Below are 18,842 nucleotides of genomic sequence, written 5' to 3'. Positions count from 1 at the left end.
CTTGTTGTTTCTCCCAGCATGCTTGTAGGTTGCAGAGAGAAGGAGGTGGAGCTAAAATGTCAGAGGTCACCTGACAAAAATGTTTGATCTCTCTTTTTCCTCTCTGCATGTCTCTATCATCTACCACTTTTCTTCCTCCCCTTATCTTCTCAGTATATGCTCGCTCTTCTCTTTCAGAGCAGGGATCAAGTTTACGACGGCGGGATGGGGTCCTGAGCGCAAGTGTGTACGTGCGTTTTAACACGCTTCGCCTACTCTCTGGGGTCATAAATGTTTTCATCCTGGGACCAAAATGTTTTCACAGATTTCCTATTTAAAAAAAAAAAACGACATGCAGCACATTTATGGCAAACACATAGAAACTGTGCAGTTTTCTCCGCTCCAAAGTAATGGCTTCTTACTGAAGATTTCAGAGCTCATCATTTTTCTGAAGGAATCTGACGTCCCTTTCCTTCATCAGACAGCTGATGAAAGGAATTTAAATTGAATTATGCTTCTTCTGAGAGGACAAAAAAGTCCTTTATTGGCTAAATCTATTGTCTCTGATACATCATCTGGAAATAATCAAGATCTGGATGTTGGCTCTTATAAATGTTTTCAACATGAACATTTCATCATGAACAACACTTTCTATTCTGTAGAGTGTACCTTGATTTTGTGTGTCAGGTTGAATGACTTGTCCTCAATAAATCTCTAGCTCCATCTAGTGGACAACAGTGTGCAAGACAGCTACACCTTTAGACAAATGTCATACATATGTTTCAGACAGATGTGTCAGCGTGTGGGGGGTAGTTTGCCAGATGGTTTTTAATCTAGTGTCATACACTTAACGCACCAAAGGTTTTTATTTTTAAATTCATCTTCAAACTAAATTGGCAAGAATGGATGATCCTTCCTCTACTACTGCATCTTCTTATTTCGGGTTACTTCACTAGTATAATCACCTATTTTCAGCCTGAATCCCACCAGGCTGATCATCATCTGGAGACAAGCTTGGACCTACAGTTATTCAGATGCAGACACTTAGCTCAAGGACATTGCCTGCCAGTGATCACATGGACAGATCCTCGCTATCACCTGCAGACAAGAGAAAACTCCTGACAGAAGTGAGCCGTCTATCACTTTCCAAAAGTTGTTTCCCAGCTGAAATAAACAACTTCACCACAGCGGCGAGAGGCTGAAGCCACAAAGGAATGTTTCCACAAACTATATCTCATTCTAGCTTGGTTAAAAAGTCCCTGGATGGCTTTGAAGCCACATAAGGTGACTTTTCATCAGTTTTACACCAGTTTGTAGAAAAAGTTACAGAGCTATGAGGCTGTGGGGAAACAGCATGAAGCAGAATAATGATATTCAAATCCAGGGATGGTCTTTCTATCCTTTAATCTCTGAAGTAAAAATTCATTTTGGGTGTTAACTGCTGAATATTTCTCTCTAGATGATGGAAATAGCTTGAAAATGCACTGTTTTGTTATAAAACTTGTTATAAACATAATGCAAACACCTTTACAGCAACATGTTGCTGTCATTTATGGTGTGAGAGGTGAAAAAGAGCTTGATTAAAGTGAAAAAGGCTTCCTTGATTTCAAACTGGGTTGATTGACATCCTGTTAGGCAGCCTGCGGTCTCGTCAATCCTTTTCAGCTTTTGATATTGAAACCCAATCTCAGGACAAAGAGCAGCACTGCGCTTTTGATTCCTGGTGCGGTCATTGTACCTAACAGCTGCAGGCATGACTGCGTGGATGAGAATGTCAGAGGTACCAGCAGCCTTAAATGGTGCCACTAGTATGGTGTGAGTCCTCCAAATGACTGCTATTCATTTAGTACGTTGTTTACTGGCACATACTTGTTAGCACAGGTTTTTTGCTTGTTTTAACTTTAAAATGACTCAAAATCTGTTCGTTTGTCCCCATTAAACTTCTGTTTTAAGAATGTTTTAGAGCACATACATGCTCGAGATGCTATGCCAAAGACATTAGGTCAGTAAGCGTCACAAAGGGATCGAAGCTATGTGTCCTGCACTGAAGGTCAAATATCTATGACGACAATTTGCAGTGTGTATCAGTGGCTTTGGCCGTCCGAAACACTCCACTTGAAGAGATAGCTCAGAGAGCCATTGTCTGAGAATGCAGGCGACGACTGTCAACACCGGATTCAAATCTGTCATGGTGAGAGGCCATTGTTAACTGCCTGAGTACAGGTACATGCTGGGGCAAATAAAAACAGAAAGACAACACATTTTTAAAGACTCAGTGTTCATCCATGCTGTAACTCTGTTATCTCACATACATATTTTGACACAGCTTGGAAAAGTGACCAATTTTGACCACGTGGACTTCTGCACTAGTCCAATTAACATGAGATGCACCAGACAAATCCACTTACCTTTATGTTACACAGCGATTGGCTAAATTTGATCAATTTTTCACGAGTTGAATTTTACAACTAAATGTTGAAACCTGCACTATCAAAGAAGCTGAATTTAAGGAAGCGCCGTGAGCTTTCTATCCTTTGAAATATTGATGAGACATTAAAACTGTTTCCTAACACCCTTAAAGTGAGGATTTCACTTGCCACATCATAATGGGCTTGAATGCCTCCAACACTTGGGCAATCTTTTCCTTATCAGTAAACCATACATCACTGAGAAGAGTCTCGGCTAACGGAGGCAGACACTTCCGCAACACTGCCAGCACAACCGTTGCTGCACTCGTGTTGTCGCCATCTGTTCTGTTTTACCTTCTTGTATCTGCTGCACTGACCAATATGGTTACAAACTTCTGAGGGATGACAATTTAAGGCTAACGAATATTAAATTCACTTTATTTCTGATTGAACCACTGACAAATTTCAAGGCCTCAGTGCTCCTAGTCATTTATGTGTATGAAAAATTATGTATGCTCTACAATTTTATAGATTTATACCAGTGGTACATAAACTTATTATAACTACTCTTTTATTTGAAAATGGTGGACATTTTGAATTTTCATTCATTGTCTCCATAAATCATTTTTGTAATGTGGTCTTAAGGCATATCGTTTCTGTTAATTCTTTAGATAGAGATATTTTTCTAATACTGAAGTGACTCTAACTTGACCCTGTTTATGGGTCAGTGTGACTCATGATTCTAGGAGCTCCAGCAGGTGGGAGGTGGTCTTTCTCTTCTGTGGTTTAACTCAGGATATCTATTGAGCTGAGTGATCCTTCGCAGAGCTTGGCCTCCCCTCTATCTTTAGTGAGCCACGGTCTGTGAATGGAGAGCCTAACTTTATCTGGCCCACTGTCATCGAAGCTGCTGGTATTTTTAGGGGTGGCTTGCAGTGGCAGCAGCTGTGAAAGCATTTAATGCCCCCAACCCCCATTCCGACTCTCTCTCTCACTCTTTAGCTGTTGGACAATGACAGTATCAGAGCTGACGCATAAACCGAGCACTCGGCCGAAAGACTGTGGTCATTTTCCACTCTGCCACCTGCAACCTAACGCCAAACCAAGGGGGCATAACCAAGAGCTGATACCTGTGACAACCAGCCGCCAAGTGTGAATGGGAGATTTCATTTTTCTCACTTGCTTTGACTCTCGGTGAACAGGACGTGTGTCAAATGTGAGCCAGAATCGAAAACACAAGCCAGAGAGGGACGAGAGCACAAGCTGAAGAGTCTCACAGAGCTTCCTGACTGTTCAACAGAGGAACATTTCTACTTCTCAAAGAATCATTTCAAGAGAGGGGCCAAAGATCATATGAATTAAGTGATGCTAGCTTGAACATTTTGAGGACATCGCTTTTACGTAAACATCACAACAGTCAGAGAATGCTTTAAAAAAAAGCTTCTCATCGGCGTGGTAAGTTTATTCTTCTTATTCTCTGGGTGAAATTAGAAAAGGGTCAGTTTTCGGTTAAATTTAACAAAATGCATTGTGTTTATTTCCCGTCTTACTGTGTATAATCATTTCAATTTCAATGAGTCTGTTTCAAGGGTTTACTGATATCTGGCATGCCATCAGAGGAGCTATTATCTGGCCAAGACATGAGCACATGACTGTACGATCCATGCTGTTTAGAGGATGTGCATCAGACGAGAGTGTGCGTCATAGAGCAGGGACGGCTGCAATTCTTAATGCCAAAAGAAAGCTGATGACAAGATTAAGGAGAAACAAATGAGCGACATGAGAGAGACTATTACTTTCCACTGGCTGCTACAAGAACAGTCTGTTTGAAAAAAAAAAAAGTCTTTATCAAGAAATTAACTTGAAATAACGAATGACCTCCCACTGCAGACGTGTAGACAACAGGACAACAATGTGAGGAAGGATACAGCTGACATGCATGATCCACTCATAAGTACAATAAGGTTAGTTTTGTCTTTCTTAGAAATTGCAGGTGTGTTACTGCATAGTTTGTGTGCTATGTGACACATGGTCGCTGGTGTCTTTTTTTGGAGAGACTACTTTATAAATATACTCTTCAGTGAGTAACAGCACCAGCTGAGAGACAACCCAGAGTGATTCCCATTTGCTGAAAACCTACTTTACTAAACCACCAAGCATGTGATAAGCACCTTACTAAACATCTCAGCTAAGTACTCTAAGCATTTTGAATCATACAATTCTCTCTGCATTTAATTATCTAATCGTATCCTTGATAACAAAATAGTCCTTTTTAAGGCACATTCCATGTTTCCTCTCAAAACATCACATCCCAACAGGCAAAGCAAGAAAACTCTACTCCAAGGACTGGAGAAGTTCTGCAGTTCTGTTTGAATCTTTGTTTCTACTGAGTTGACTGTCAGCTGAAAGACACATTTTCTTTATGTTGCAGCTCCTTCACCAAGAAAAGAGGCCGTGATCCCACAACAAGAGAAATTTCTTCATTCAAAGGGTGATATCATCATGGATATTTTTGGAGGTGCTCCTCGTGTTTTGGGCTACCCACGCCCTGTGGTGGCACAGTGCGGCACAGACGCCACACTCAGGTGCCAAATTGATGGGGACCCTCGTCCTGACGTGATCTGGGAGCGTAAAAACATCCAGATATTGTCTGATGGACACTACAAGCTCTCTGAGGAGGGGAAAGTTTACCTGCTGACCATTACTGGAGTGACCCTGCAGGATGCTGGCCAGTATATTTGCAAGGCCAAAAATAGCATAGGAGAAACCTATGCAGCAGCTTCCCTCAAAGTGGAAGGAGAAGCCCAGCTACAGGAAGGGGGGCAAAGGCAATTGGTGGTCAACGGTGTTAAGAAAGAACATGGAGAATTTGAAGGACACCTGAATGGCTACTGTACAGTGCAAAATGGTGAATGTAAGAAAGAAGATGGGGAGGGGCTGAGCAAGTTTAGTGAAAAACGAGAGGAGGTTGATTTAACGTCTGATAATAAGCCACGATTCCTCATCAAGCCCCTGTCTCTGCGTGTGGATCGAGGAGAAGATGCTGCCTTCTCCTGTAAAATCTGGGGCACTCCTCTGCCCGAGGTAACCTGGGAAAAAGATGGGAAAAAGCTGAATGATATCTTTGAGAGCTCACACTTCAGCGTGAGCAATCAAGAGGGCGGCTGGTTCCAGCTCAAGATCTACAGGACGCGCATGCCAGACAAAGGTGTCTACACCTGCAGGGCCATGAGCTCTCACGGTGAGGCCTTGGCCGGTGCTGTCCTCCTTGTCGAGCCCATACCGGAGCGAGAAGAGAGTAAAAAGTCCTCAAATGGCCAAACTAACAGCCAGTGGTCACCGAAGCACAGGGGTGGGAGGCTCAGCTTGTCGAGGATCACAGAGGACCTATCTGTCAGCGCTTCTAAAGCCAAGAAGTTTGCAGTGGCAGAGGGGAAACACGCCAAGTTTCGCTGCTTTGTGACAGGGAAGCCCAAGCCAGAGATCATATGGAAGAAAGATGGGGTTCCCCTAGACCCTGGAAGGCGTCATCTGATATTTGAGGACAGAGAGGGATACTACACGCTCAAGGTCCTGTACTGTAAAGTTCAGGATACAGGACTGTATGTGTGTGCAGCATCAAATGCTCTGGGAAACACCCTTAGTGCCGTTTACCTGTCTGTCAAAGGTAGGAGATTCTTCACTGCTTTCAAAAAACGTATCAATCAGCCAATGCAAATATAATTAACAACTCCAAATTATTATGAAACAACACAACACATCTCAAAATAGTCATAGTAATATGAATATTTTAGAGAAACAAATAATGGTCCAAATGAATGAATCATAGTGTCATTGATCTATCCTTTCACATACATAAAACATTAAGTCATAAAGCTGCACTTGTTCGGGCATTGTTGAAATGCGTGGCATTACCTTTTAAAGTGGCTAATTATTTTGACCTAATCCCTTCATAATGGGCAGATAATTCTCAGGGTCACATACCTTTTCGTATGTACAGTCCTGCACTGTGCCAGCTGTCTCTATCATGAGTGCCAGTTTAGTCTTTGGATCAACATGCCAGTCCTTAATATGCAGATAACATAGAGCGGCATTACAGCAAGTAGTCCCGCCTAAAAAGTATTCTGTGTCAGCACAAGAGATTCAAGCAATGTAAAATGTGTACAGTGAAATTGTTTGGAAGTGTGTTGGAATAAAATTGGTTATTTTCCAACAAATAAAGTGCACATTTGATTAAAGTAGTCAAATAAACACCAGCCAGGCTTAGAGTCAGTTAACTGAATTCACTTACCTAAGTCTACACTGCGAAAAAGCTTCTTTTAATTGTCTATTTAAGTCATTACTAACAACTGTATGTATAGTTATCCTGTTATAATCCCAAACCTACAACTAATCCATTTAGGTTAAAACATTTACACTTCTATCCTTCTTCTTCAGGCCCAGCTGTACGGTTCAGGCGGCCATTAAAAGACGTAGAAGTGAGGGAGAGGGATGTTGCCGTGTTGGAGTGTGAGGTACCTGATGAGTCGGTCCCATCTGCCTGGTACCTGGAGGACCAGCGGCTGATGCCCAGCAGTAAATACGGGATGGAGCAGAAAGGAACCAAAAGAAGGCTGACCATCCACGATGTCGGGACAGACGACGATGGAGTGTATCTCTGTGAGATGCCAGATGGAGCCAAGAGCATTGCAGAGCTATCAGTTAAAGGTAAAATGTACTATATGAGGGCATGCAGCATGTTAGATCTGAGAAATAAAAGCAACATCTCATATAGAGTAACACCTTGGGATATAAGAGGTAAATTGATGTAAATATACAATGGTGAGCACAAGTGGAACAGAATGGTCAGAGAAATAATGTATAATACAACAGACTTCAATAAAACCATTCTTCTTTCTACTTACAGGTACTATTGTTCGTAAACTCCCCCGGAAGCTGGAGGTCCTGGAGGGTGAGAACGCTGTGTTCTGCGTGGAGGTGGAGAGCGACGAGATGGAGATCCACTGGTTCAAAGACGGTTTGAAGCTACACGAGACTCACCAGACGATCCTGAAGTCTTTTGGCAAAACTCACATACTGGTCTTTGTCAATGTGGCCTATCAGGATTCAGGGGTGGTGACCTTTGTCGCAGGAAGATCCAAGACGTCATCACGTCTCAAGGTCAAAGGTATATTCAATTGTCTTTTCAAGACCTACATTAGCATAAGAAATGTAAAAACATTCAGGGAGCCAAAATAACATGTGACCAGTAGTATCTGACAAAAAATTGGGTGTTAGTCATCTGAAATTTAGTTTTAGCTGTTACAAATTTCAAATTGTTGAAAGCCAGGCTAAAATATATTCCAAGATGGAATTGAGATGGCATTTCTTTGTCTCCTTCTGTTCCCTCTTTTAGCCACAAGACACAGCCCTCCTATCTGCCCCGTGGGAGTCAAAATGGACGTGGATCGACCCAACAGCGCCCTGCTCACCTGGGTTCCTGCCCCCCACAGCCAGACCACCACGCGATCCATCTTTGTCGTGGAGAGACAGGAAGTGGGCTCCCAAGAGTGGCAGAAGTGTTTCACATCGGAGTCCTCCACTTCAGCTGAGGTCTCCGGAGACAGTGTGCCGTGTGAAGGCGACTTCCGCTTCCGGGTCTGTTGCATCAACAAGTATGGGCGAAGTGGCCATGTGGAGTTTCCCAAAGCTGTCCATCTGGGTGAGGAACTTACTGTGAGGTGACAGAGGCAGGCGCTGCCTTATCACAAACATTTCAGCATCGGCCTACATGTTAACAAATCTGCACAAAGAAATTACAGCACTTTGACTATTTTGAAGAATGCATTTTGAGGTATATTATGGTCTTATTTCTCTGGATGTATATTTAATTTTAGTAACTATGTTAGTTGTGTTTGTGTTTTATTTCTAGAAATATTTTCTGATAGTTTCAGTGAGGCTTGAACGGTATTGACAATTGAAGTCTGTAAACTATCAGCTCTGTCCAAGAACAAATACAGATAGTATGTCATCTAGCAGGAGCATAAAACTGCTGTGAAAATGGGCAACAATAATATAAAGAACACAATCTTTTGTTAACTTATAACTCTACTTTTTCCATTTTCTTAGTTCCTGGGCCCAAGATTCACAGCTGTCTCAAAGGCTGTGAGGTTGTGGCAGGAGAAGACGCTCACTTCTCCATCGAATTATCTGCCACGATGGTTGGAACCTGGTTTCTGAATAGCGCTCAACTGCAGCACAGCGGACGATATTCAATACAACAGTCCCAAACAAAGCACTCATTGGTTATCCGTGAGGCTGACATCACAGAGGACACAGCAGAGGTCACGTTCATAGCCAATGGAGTCCGGGATTCAGCCGTGCTCACGGTTAAACGTAGGTGTAAAAATCTGTTCAATCTAGCGTGTGATGGATGAATTCTTTGGAGTTTGCTTATTTTTCTGTTTCTTTCTTTGCAGCTGCTGTTATAAAATTCAGTCCTCTGTCAGACTTTGACAGCAGTAAGAAGGTGGACATTGGTGACGCCATTGTACTTTACTCTGAAGTCTCCCACCCCTTCGCAAAAGTATCCTGGTTCAAAGATGGCACGGAGCTCCATGTGACCGATGGCATCAACATCCAATCAGATGGGAACATGAGAAGGATTGTGATTCAGTCAGCTGACGCATCTCACTCTGGAGTTTATACATGTGAAACTTCAGGAGATGCCATCAAATTCAAAGTGGATGTTGCAGGTAATACTTAACTGAGTTGCAATTTTTGTATCATGACATTGTGAAGTTTGGCTCTGGGATCTTATAATGAAATTTCTCACGACTGTTTGACGTTTTCACGACTACAGAATAAATTATTATTATATAAAATAGTAATAGATTCATTAACAATAAACATAAACGCTGGTTGAAGCCCTTAGTGATATTTAACCAAATCCAAGTTTGCTTGTTTAAAACAATTGGTTACAGCAACTAGTTAATCCATATCCGGTTTATATTTTAACCAATTTGCAGTAAGAATATTTTCTATAACTTTAAGCAAGTCCGTCCTCTTGTACCTTGTGCTCCAGCTCTTGACACCCCTCTGTCCCTCTTCCTGGTTTCTCAGGGCCTCCTGTGGAGTTCATCCCGGTCCCAGAGGAGGAGCTCCATAAGAGCAGCATGGAGCTGGACCCCGTGGTGCTGCTCTGCCACGTCTCCACAGATGATGCAGAAGTCGTGTGGTAAGATGATGAGGAGTGAATTCCTGTTGGAAAAAAGGACATGAAAAATGATTATTAGTTAGTGGTTCAGTTATTTTTTTGTTTTTCACATGGAGTATCACTGATTACTGCCTTCAGAGGCTTAAAATGGTAAATTACATAAAAGGATCATTTACTTGAATTCTTAACTATTGAGTCAAATTTTGCGTTTTGATAAAATTAAATCTGAATATTGACATCCAACAAATTCTATAGCTTCTTTTGCGATTGCTCTATTTGAATACTTACAGCTTGTATTTATTCTCTCTCATACAGTGGACTGAATAGAGAACATGTCAAAGTTTATACACAATTTATAATTGGCAATCTTTCTAGTAGTAGCAAAACCTCTGTGCAACAAACTTTCACAACCAATAAGCCATTCCCGGAAAGTTTTAAAGAGTTATATTATTTTGTATTAAGTGTATTATTTGAGATCCTGTGTTTTACTGTTATCTGTGTCTGATTTGTGCATCCCAGGTACAAGGACGGCTTTGAGATTAAGCCCAGTGACAACATCACTCTGCAGGCAGAGGGAACCATGAGGCGGCTGATCATCCGCTCTGCAGAAACCTCAGATGCTGGCAGCTACACCTGCCAGGCAGGAAACAACAGCATGGAGTTCACTGTCAATATCAGAGGTACAGGGACTTTTTTAACTCCTGTCGGTCAGAGAAGTGTTTAAAGAAACACAGATTTGTTGTCAATCAACTGCACAGAAAATTAAAGATATTAGATTAAAGGTGGCCTCACTCCGCTTCCTTAAACTACAAACACAGAGCCTCCAGTGATGATTGTGGAACCTCAGGAGGATATTGTGATGGAGAGCTACATCTCAGAGGAGATCCACCTGCAGTGCGAGTTGTCTCGCTCCAGTGGGAAGGTGCGGTGGTTCAAGGATGGCCAGAAGGTGGAAGAAAGCGACAATGTCAAGCTGATATCTGAGGGCCCTTACAGGAGGCTAACCATCCTTAGTGGCTCAGTGGAGGATGGTGGAGAGTATGTCTGCGAAACAGATGGAGACTCTGTCTTTTTCCAGCTTACTGTCCAGGGTAAGGCTGAAATCTCCCTTAGCTCTTCACTTCTGCTTATACCATACATGTAACACTTGTGTGTGTAATCTATTTAACTATCCTCTACCTACACCAGAGCCACCGGTAAGAATCGTTTCCCCCAAAGAATCAGAGTTGGAATTGAGCCATCTGGCTTCCGAGAGGCTGGAGCTCAACTGTGAGATCTCCCAGACAGACGCCCCTGTGCGGTGGTACAGAGATAACCTGGAGGTAGAGGAGGGTCCTAACTTGATCCTGGAGGTAGATGGAGCCCAACGCCGGCTGGTGATACCCATAACCTCGGTGGATGACACAGGGGAGTATATATGTGACACTGAGGATGACTCTGTGGCATTCTTGGTGACTATTACAGGTAAGGATGAAGACACAAGGGGGATTATTTATCATCACGATGAAGAGATACTCAATGAATGAATATGATTTTGATACTATTTCTATAATTTAGGACTCTCTTTTTTTTCCTTTTTAATTACTTTTCAGAGCCAGCAGTGACACTTACTCGTCCGAAAAACATTCCTGACAAATTGGAGAGTTTTGCCGGCAAACCAATTGTGCTGGAGATCGAGGTGTCCCGGCCAAATGCTGAGGTCAAGTGGTGGCTAAATGGCAGGGAGATAGAGGAGAGCAGTAACATCACAATGACAGAGGATGGACTCATCCATCGTCTGACTATCCACTCTGCAACCCCAGAGGATTCTGGGCAATACACCTGTGACGCTGTTGATGATAAAATTGATTTCCAGGTCAAAGTTTCAGGTAAGAGGTCGGGTGTTAGCTTCGGAGATCATTTCCTAAATGAGCCAAACGTCTTATTTACTGTATACACATGTCTACATCATCAGAGCCTCCAGTGAAGATCCTAAGAAAGTCAGAGGTTAAGACAAATCTTAAATCTCTGATTTCTGATGACATCGTGCTGGAATGTGAGCTCTCCAGAGCCAATGCTGTTGCCAAATGGTACAAGGATAACAGTCGTGTTGAGGACAATGAAAGGTTCTGTGAAGAGGAAGAAGGCGCCTTCCGCTCGCTGGTCATCCTCAACGCTGAACTGGGAGACTCAGGAGAGTACTTCCTGGATGTTGGAGATGATAGTATAAGCTTCCAGGTTACGGTAGAAGGTAGGATTAATTTTGTGAACTTTATTAATTAGAGGATTTGGTTTAAGCTGTTGCTTTAGTAAATCTTCTGTCTTTTCTCCTTGGTCTTAGAGCCTCCAGTGACAATCGTGGGTAACTCAAGTGACCTTGACTACCAGGAGATGTTGGCAGGGGACGACTTGATCCTGGCCTGTGAAGTGTCCCGCGCCAACGCCCCTGTGCAGTGGTACTTCAATGACAAGCTGCTTACCAGTGACTCTCGTACCTACATTGAGAGCCACGGCACTCTGAGGAAAATTATCATCTCAAATGCCCAGTCCTCAGATTCTGGAAAATATGTGTGTGATGCTGTGGACGACAAGATGATCAGCATAATAAAAATTCAAGGTAAAAACTCACAATTGTGTCTCCAGAGATATGATTGTCTATACGATCACAAGATTACCTACAATTCTGCTCTGTTTTCTTTCCCTCAAAGAGCCTCCAGTTACATTTGTGAACAAGGAGGATGATATTGTTGTGACGGGTTACGAGGCAGAGAGTGTGACCTTGACGAGCTACGTGTCCAAGGAAAGCGCTCTAGTGCGCTGGCTGAAAGACTGGACGCCTGTTGAAGGTGAACGTTTCCGAGCACTTACGGAGGGCCATAAGCGAACCTTCACCATTGAGCCTTTGAGGCGCTCTGATGCTGGCGAGTACACCTGCGATGTCAACACAGACCAGACCCGCTTCAGCTTGCTGGTTAAAGGTTAAAATTTCAATTTCAGCTTATCATTGATAACCCTTACATTTAGACAGACAAGCCATATTAACAGTGTTTGTTGCGTCACAGAAATGAGAATCAAGTTCATTACACCACTTCGAGACACCGTGGCTCATGCTGATGGTATGGTGACCCTTCGCTGTGAGGTGTGCAAACCAAAAGCAGACGTCCAGTGGCTGAAGAGTGGCGTGGAGGTGGTTCCAAGCAGAAGGTTCTCCATTCGCGCAGATGGAGTTGAGCGAAGCTTGACTATCCACCGTTTAACTAGAGATGATGCTGGGGAGTACACCTGCGAGTCAAGAGATGACCGGACCGTGGCAATGCTGAGTGTAGAGAGTAAGTATACCTGGACTCTGTCTTTTTTCATGTGAGGTAGCAGGTCCATGAACTTTCTCATGTTTTCTCAGTGCCTCGAGTGGTGGAGTTCCTCACAGAGCTCCACAACACCACTGTGCTTGAAGGAGAAGATGCCACCTTCAAGTGTGTAGTGTCCCCTGAGGATGTCCAGTTGGTCTGGCTCATGGACAATGGGCCTATTACCCTGGGTGATCGTTTCCAGGCAAACCAGAATGGCCTGTGCCACACCTTGGTGATCAAGAAATGCCACATGTTGGACTGTTCGAAGATTACAGCAGAGGCTGAGGGACAAATTAGCAAAGCCAGCCTCAAAGTTCAGGGTAAGAATATTTAAAGAAGGGAAAACAAAGGATATGGTGTTTTACTAGAATCACCAGCAGTTCTATGTAATTTTCCTATGTATTTCTGTCTTTCCTTAATGTGTTCAGAGGCTCAGGTCATGTTTACTCAGAGAATGGAGGCGGTTATGGCAGAAGAGTTTGGCAATGCCACCTTGGAGACTGAGATCAGCCTTGAAATGGGAGAAGTCCAGTGGATGAGGCAAGGAGTGGTCATCCAGCCCGGTGACCGGCACATATTGGCCCAGAACGGCTGTAAACGCAGTCTGACCATCCTCAACCTGACTCTGTCAGACCGGGGAACCTATCGCTGCGAGACTCTGCATGACCGCACTCAGGTCAAGCTCAATGTAGAGCGTAAGTGGTCCAAGACGACTCCCTTCATTTTGTGGGTTTTCTCTAATTCATACATTTGCACATTTCCAGGCACCGGTGTACTACAATCTCCCTCTGCAATACAGTACATTCCCTGATGATATTTAATAGATTCTTGGTTTATTTTCCTTCGACAAACACAAGCATCCCAAGAGAATATCTAACCATCCTCAAACTTAACCAAACATTTAAAGTCAGACTGAAACTATCCACTCACATCACAACTGAAGTAGAATTTATAAAAACTCTTGGATGAGCGGCAAAATGTCTTCAACTCTTTAAATTCAGTAGGTTATTCAATTATGACTTTGACTGATTCATCTATAACTATGAACAGATTTTTCATAAACAACTGATGTATTGGTCAATGTAGAAAATGTCAAAGATAGTAATAATATATCACAAGAGATATAACATTGATAAAAGCAGCATATCATCACATTTGAGAAAACTGAACCAATAAATCTTTTGCATTTTTGCTTGATAAATGATCTCCATCATTAATCAATTATCAGTGTCAGTGTAGTGTACCTTTTTCTGACTGCGATCTCATCTGAACAGTAGAACAGATGATATTGTAAGTGTTTTTCACATTAGGTCACAGTGCAAAAAGAAACTAAGAATAGCAGGCTAGACCTGCATGTGTGAACAGGCTTTGGAAGCACAGATATGTTGTTATACAATAGTGTGCTGAATTACACTGTGACAGTGGACTATGGAGTGCCTGTAGGTGTTGTTTTTGAAATGTGATCACCTGAGCTGAGTCTTTATTTGAACCACCTTTTGTTGTCCTTGAAACACAGTGTTCTTTTACTGTACAGAGAAAGTGCTAGCTATGCCTTCGAGAATGTGAAGTGTGAATATATTCAAAGTGTAATTCTGAGATTCAGTGTAAAATTTTGCCAAAATATTGCAGTCAGAAAATCTTTCACATGCATTTTTGTTGAATATCTGAATGACATAATTTAATCCTGATACCTTTCCTTAAAAAATGCATTATTGTCTTGTATTTCTAAAATACTCCTCCTCTCACTGGACTCCTCTCCCTCATCTCTTCCAATCCAGCCCGTAAAATCTCCTTCCGAAAAGCCTTAACTGACCAAGAAACCTTTGAAAGAGAGACTGCATCCTTTGAAGTGGAGCTCTCCCACACAGATGTGGAGGGAATTTGGCAGAAGGACGGCATCCGGGTGAAATCAAACAACCAGTGGCGGGTGAGCACCAATGGGAAGATCCATAGCCTCACCCTGTCCAACCTCACCCTGGAGGACACAGGCACTATCGTCTTCTCAGCTGAAGGGGTGCGCACTACTGCCAGGCTCACTATCAAAGGTAAAAAATGGCCTGTGGAGCCCAGTGGGTGCAGGGTGGCATGGAAAAAGGACACAATTTGTGGTTTGTTAGAGCAATCAAATACAATGGTCCTCAAACATATAGAGCCTTTTTAGACCACTGACCCCCTTATGGAGTTTGTATTGTAAAACTATTGAAATTCTACAGGGGAATAATGATGGTGAGATGTTATTATGTAATGTGGGTTACTTCTTGTAAATTCAATTATAATGGTAATAAATCATTATTTTTTTAATTATTAAAACAACTTTGAATTGTGTTTGAATACACATTGGGAGTACAGGCAGAGAAATATAACAATACATCATTAGGTTGTTGATCTGTTTGATTGGTTTTCATTGACTGGATCTGTTAAACTGACAGAGACGCCAGTGTCTATTCTGAGACCGCTGGCTGATGTCCGTGTAGAGGAGGAATTGCCTGCCACTCTGGAGTGTGAATTCTCCAGACAAATCGTTGAAGTCAAATGGTTTAAGGTAAAGCAAACCAATAAATGCTCTCATTGCTGCAACATGCACGATTTGATAGCATCGAGTTTTAGACTCATGAGGAATACCTCAACAACTTTGCTTCTGTTGAACGTCAGAACGGGACGGAGCTGAAGCCGGGGAAGAACTGTAGGATCTACTCCATGGGCCGGAAGCGGTTCTGTCAGATCATGCAGTGCTCCCGGGCTGACTCTGGCACCTACACATGTGACACGGGGGAAATCAACACTTCCTGTTCACTGGAGGTTTATGGTAAGAGCTGCTAAAACACACATCACGTTAAATATTGAAAACACAGAAAGAAATTAAATGTATGTTGATATTTATGATTTTAGGGATCCTCTTAGTTGTAAATGGATGGTACTTGCATAGCACCTTTTACATTGACATTCACCCTTTCATGCATCAATCATACAGGAGTAATCTGAATTTGAGGAGGAGATTGTTCATTCACATGCATTCACACACATTATAGGGCCAAAGGTGTCTCACCCAAATCTCCCTCCTTACCTCACAGAACATACGTTGGAGATAGTGCACGATCTGGAGGACCTTTACATTCAGGAGGACCAGAACGCTGTCTTCATGTGTGAGGTTTCTCTGGAGGACGTTGCTGCGGAGTGGTACAAAGATGGCCACAAGATCCGGCCCACTAGCACGATAAAGATCCGCACTGAAGGTCTGAAAAAGAGGGCTTTTATCATTGAAGCAAAAAAGGTGTGAAAACATCCAGCATGCCAAATGTCTTCAGGTGATAGGAACAGTGAGACAAGTGATCAGTGAGAAAACCAGTGACTAGTATGTAGGAGGACCTCTGCTGGGCATACATGGAATAGTAAGACGTGGGAAGGAGCTCAGAATAAACACTATAAAGAGAAGCAAAGCATACATGGGGTGAAAAATCAAAGGAAGAACATCAGAAAGTGTCTTAGTCAGGTGACCACAAGCCTCTAGAAAAAGCTTTAGTGTAAATAGATTCTATAAGTCTGTTCTCTTCCAGGGACCAAACACTTCTTACTGATGTGTAACGTCAAAGCTGAGGATGCTGGGGAAATCCGCTTTGTAGCCAAGGATGTTGAATCTACAGCTTACCTTGAGGTAGAGGGTAAGTCATTTTTAGCTCTACAATATCCTATTTTTTGATGCATTAACAGCTTCAAATGGTCCCATACTAAATTTAAAAAAAAATTCCTCTCACTGCAGAGCTCCCAGTTTCCATCGTAAAACCCCTGCGAGATCGAACAGCCCTGGAGAAACACCGTGTGATCCTCGAATGCATCGTTTCCTCACCTCACTGCAGCCCCACCTGGTACAAGGGCAGGGAGGAGCTGGTTCCCTCAGATCGAGTGGAGATCCTGGCCGACGATTGCTCCCTGAAACTGGTGATCCAGCAGGTGGCTGTGGAGGATGAGGGCACCTACACCATCGAGGTTGGGGAGCACACATCCAAAGCCAAACTGATGGTGGAAGGTAAGTTGGGTGGAGACCTAAGGACTTTCAAGAAATGGGTGTCAAACATCCTTGAAGGAGCCACAAATTAAAGGTGAATTAAATAGTTTTAAAGTACCTTTCCAAAACTACTTCTCTCCCTGTGTGCCGCTGCAGCCCAAGCCCTTGTAATGGTCACAGAGCTAGAGGATGCGGAGGTGACGGAGGATGAGCCGGCGTCTTTCCAGTGTGAGGTGTCTGTTGCCATAAACAAACCTCCTGTTTGGACTCTGAACGGAGAGACCCTTCAGCCGGGCCCTTCTGTCCGCTTGGAGAACCACGGGACGGTCCACAAACTCACCCTGAAAGACACCAGCACTGACATGAGCGGGGTGGTGAAGTTCACCACTGGCAAGGCCAAAAGCAGCGCCACGCTCTGTGTGAAGGCAAAATAGAGAGAGAGCAAGTAAAGCAAGTGACTGTGAGAGAAACAGAGAAACTTGACTGCGAAATGGGCATAGAAGAACATCCATTTATCTTGTTTCGGTGGCCTGGATTTCCCTGTTGTGAATTTATTTCAAATTGAAGGTATTCAGTGAAGTTAGACAAAGCATTTCAAGCCTGAGGCATGTTATTTCAGTCAAGTTATTCCTTTTTTTTTTTTACAATGTAGATGGTATTTATTTGACTGATGAAGATTTCTAAACGACTTTACATTCTTGTATTCTGATTAAAATCCCCCCAAAATCAAATACATAGTAACTGTGGTTAGCTGAGTGGTGTCAAATGTCATTAATGACTTCTGGCTGAGTCCATGATGCTGCACTGGACCACAGTTTTGTGATTAAATAGTAGTCTGGTTTGTGTTTGGTAATGAAATGTCCTACCAGCAGTACTCTTAAGACTTTGTCCATGTTACGCCATTTTAAACCACACTTATCAGTATGAAATAAAAATAAACTGTTTATACTCCACCTGTCCGGCACCAGTCTATGCTAACACCGGCTAAAGTTAGCCACTAGCTAGCTTCCGTTTGTGTCTGCTCTATTTCCATAATACGTGTTACGAGCTAACTGTTGACGATAATTTAGTAGTTTTAAAACACAGATACTTCCTCCAGGTAAATATTGGAAAGTTTCCAATATTTACAATGGAAACACTCACCAGGTGGCGAGAAACGCGGCTGCAAATGGGATGCCAATGTTGGTAAAGGTTAGCCAGCAGCTAGCATTAACGCTACAAATGTGGCCAGAAATCACACACACAGAGTAACAATGTTTTTTTGGGTTTTTTTGATTAATATAGTTTTCGCCATCTCTAAATATCTCACAGTCAAACTAAACTACTTTTACTGTTAAAAACCTTGAACTGAACTGTGTATTTATGTGATTAACAGTACGCAGGTTGCCAACTTCACATTGATAGTTTTTTGCTCACTTTGTTTTGGAAAGAAGAAATGTTCACCAACACAGTGCTTGGACCATCTTTCATTTAGCATTTATGGAAAAAAAAAAAAAAATTACATACAGTCCATATATAATTTGGTATGATAACACAATGGGTCAAAAAAATTAGGTTACATCTATTCGATCATGAGTACAGTAACATGAATATTCCATATATTAATGAAAATTTGTTTGCTTTATTACTGTGCAAAACAAAATATACATATCTACTGAATGTGTAAGAAGTACAGTATCAGTGAATGGGCCCTGTAGTGACACAACACTTGTTTTATATGTAATCAAATGACTGAACGTTCCTATAAATACTCCTCTTTTCCAATGAATTCCCAAAATACCAACAGTTATCAGCGCTGAACCTAATTGAGACAGGATGGCTTACATGAAACACACAGATCAAAAATAATTACCCTGTTATGTGCCTACAACAGTGAGATCTTTTTAGTCATTTGCTGGTGTTTCTGATCCATATATTACCTATCAATA

General features: G+C 42.4%; 1 protein-coding gene across 1 annotated transcript; it reads left to right on the top strand.

Annotated features, from left to right (window-relative positions):
- Positions 1-4,889: 4,889 nt before the first annotated feature.
- obsl1a (obscurin like cytoskeletal adaptor 1a) lies at positions 4,890-17,862 on the top strand. The gene is made up of 24 exons (XM_070855908.1): positions 4,890-6,054; positions 6,825-7,094; positions 7,294-7,554; positions 7,783-8,088; positions 8,496-8,762; positions 8,846-9,121; positions 9,489-9,603; positions 10,102-10,262; positions 10,401-10,673; positions 10,771-11,046; positions 11,175-11,450; positions 11,537-11,812; positions 11,903-12,178; positions 12,270-12,539; positions 12,624-12,890; positions 12,962-13,231; positions 13,340-13,606; positions 14,690-14,956; positions 15,341-15,453; positions 15,564-15,717; positions 15,983-16,144; positions 16,466-16,570; positions 16,669-16,935; positions 17,071-17,862. Exons 1-24 carry the CDS (start codon positions 4,890-4,892, stop codon positions 17,346-17,348), a joined length of 6,618 nt encoding a protein of 2,205 aa, XP_070712009.1. The 3' UTR covers positions 17,349-17,862.
- Positions 17,863-18,842: the final 980 nt, after the last annotated feature.

This window comes from Pempheris klunzingeri, chromosome 24 (genome assembly GCF_042242105.1).
Source record: "Pempheris klunzingeri isolate RE-2024b chromosome 24, fPemKlu1.hap1, whole genome shotgun sequence".
NCBI classification, from domain to species: domain Eukaryota; kingdom Metazoa; phylum Chordata; class Actinopteri; order Acropomatiformes; family Pempheridae; genus Pempheris; species Pempheris klunzingeri.
This window is presented reverse-complemented; position numbering and strand designations above follow the sequence as displayed.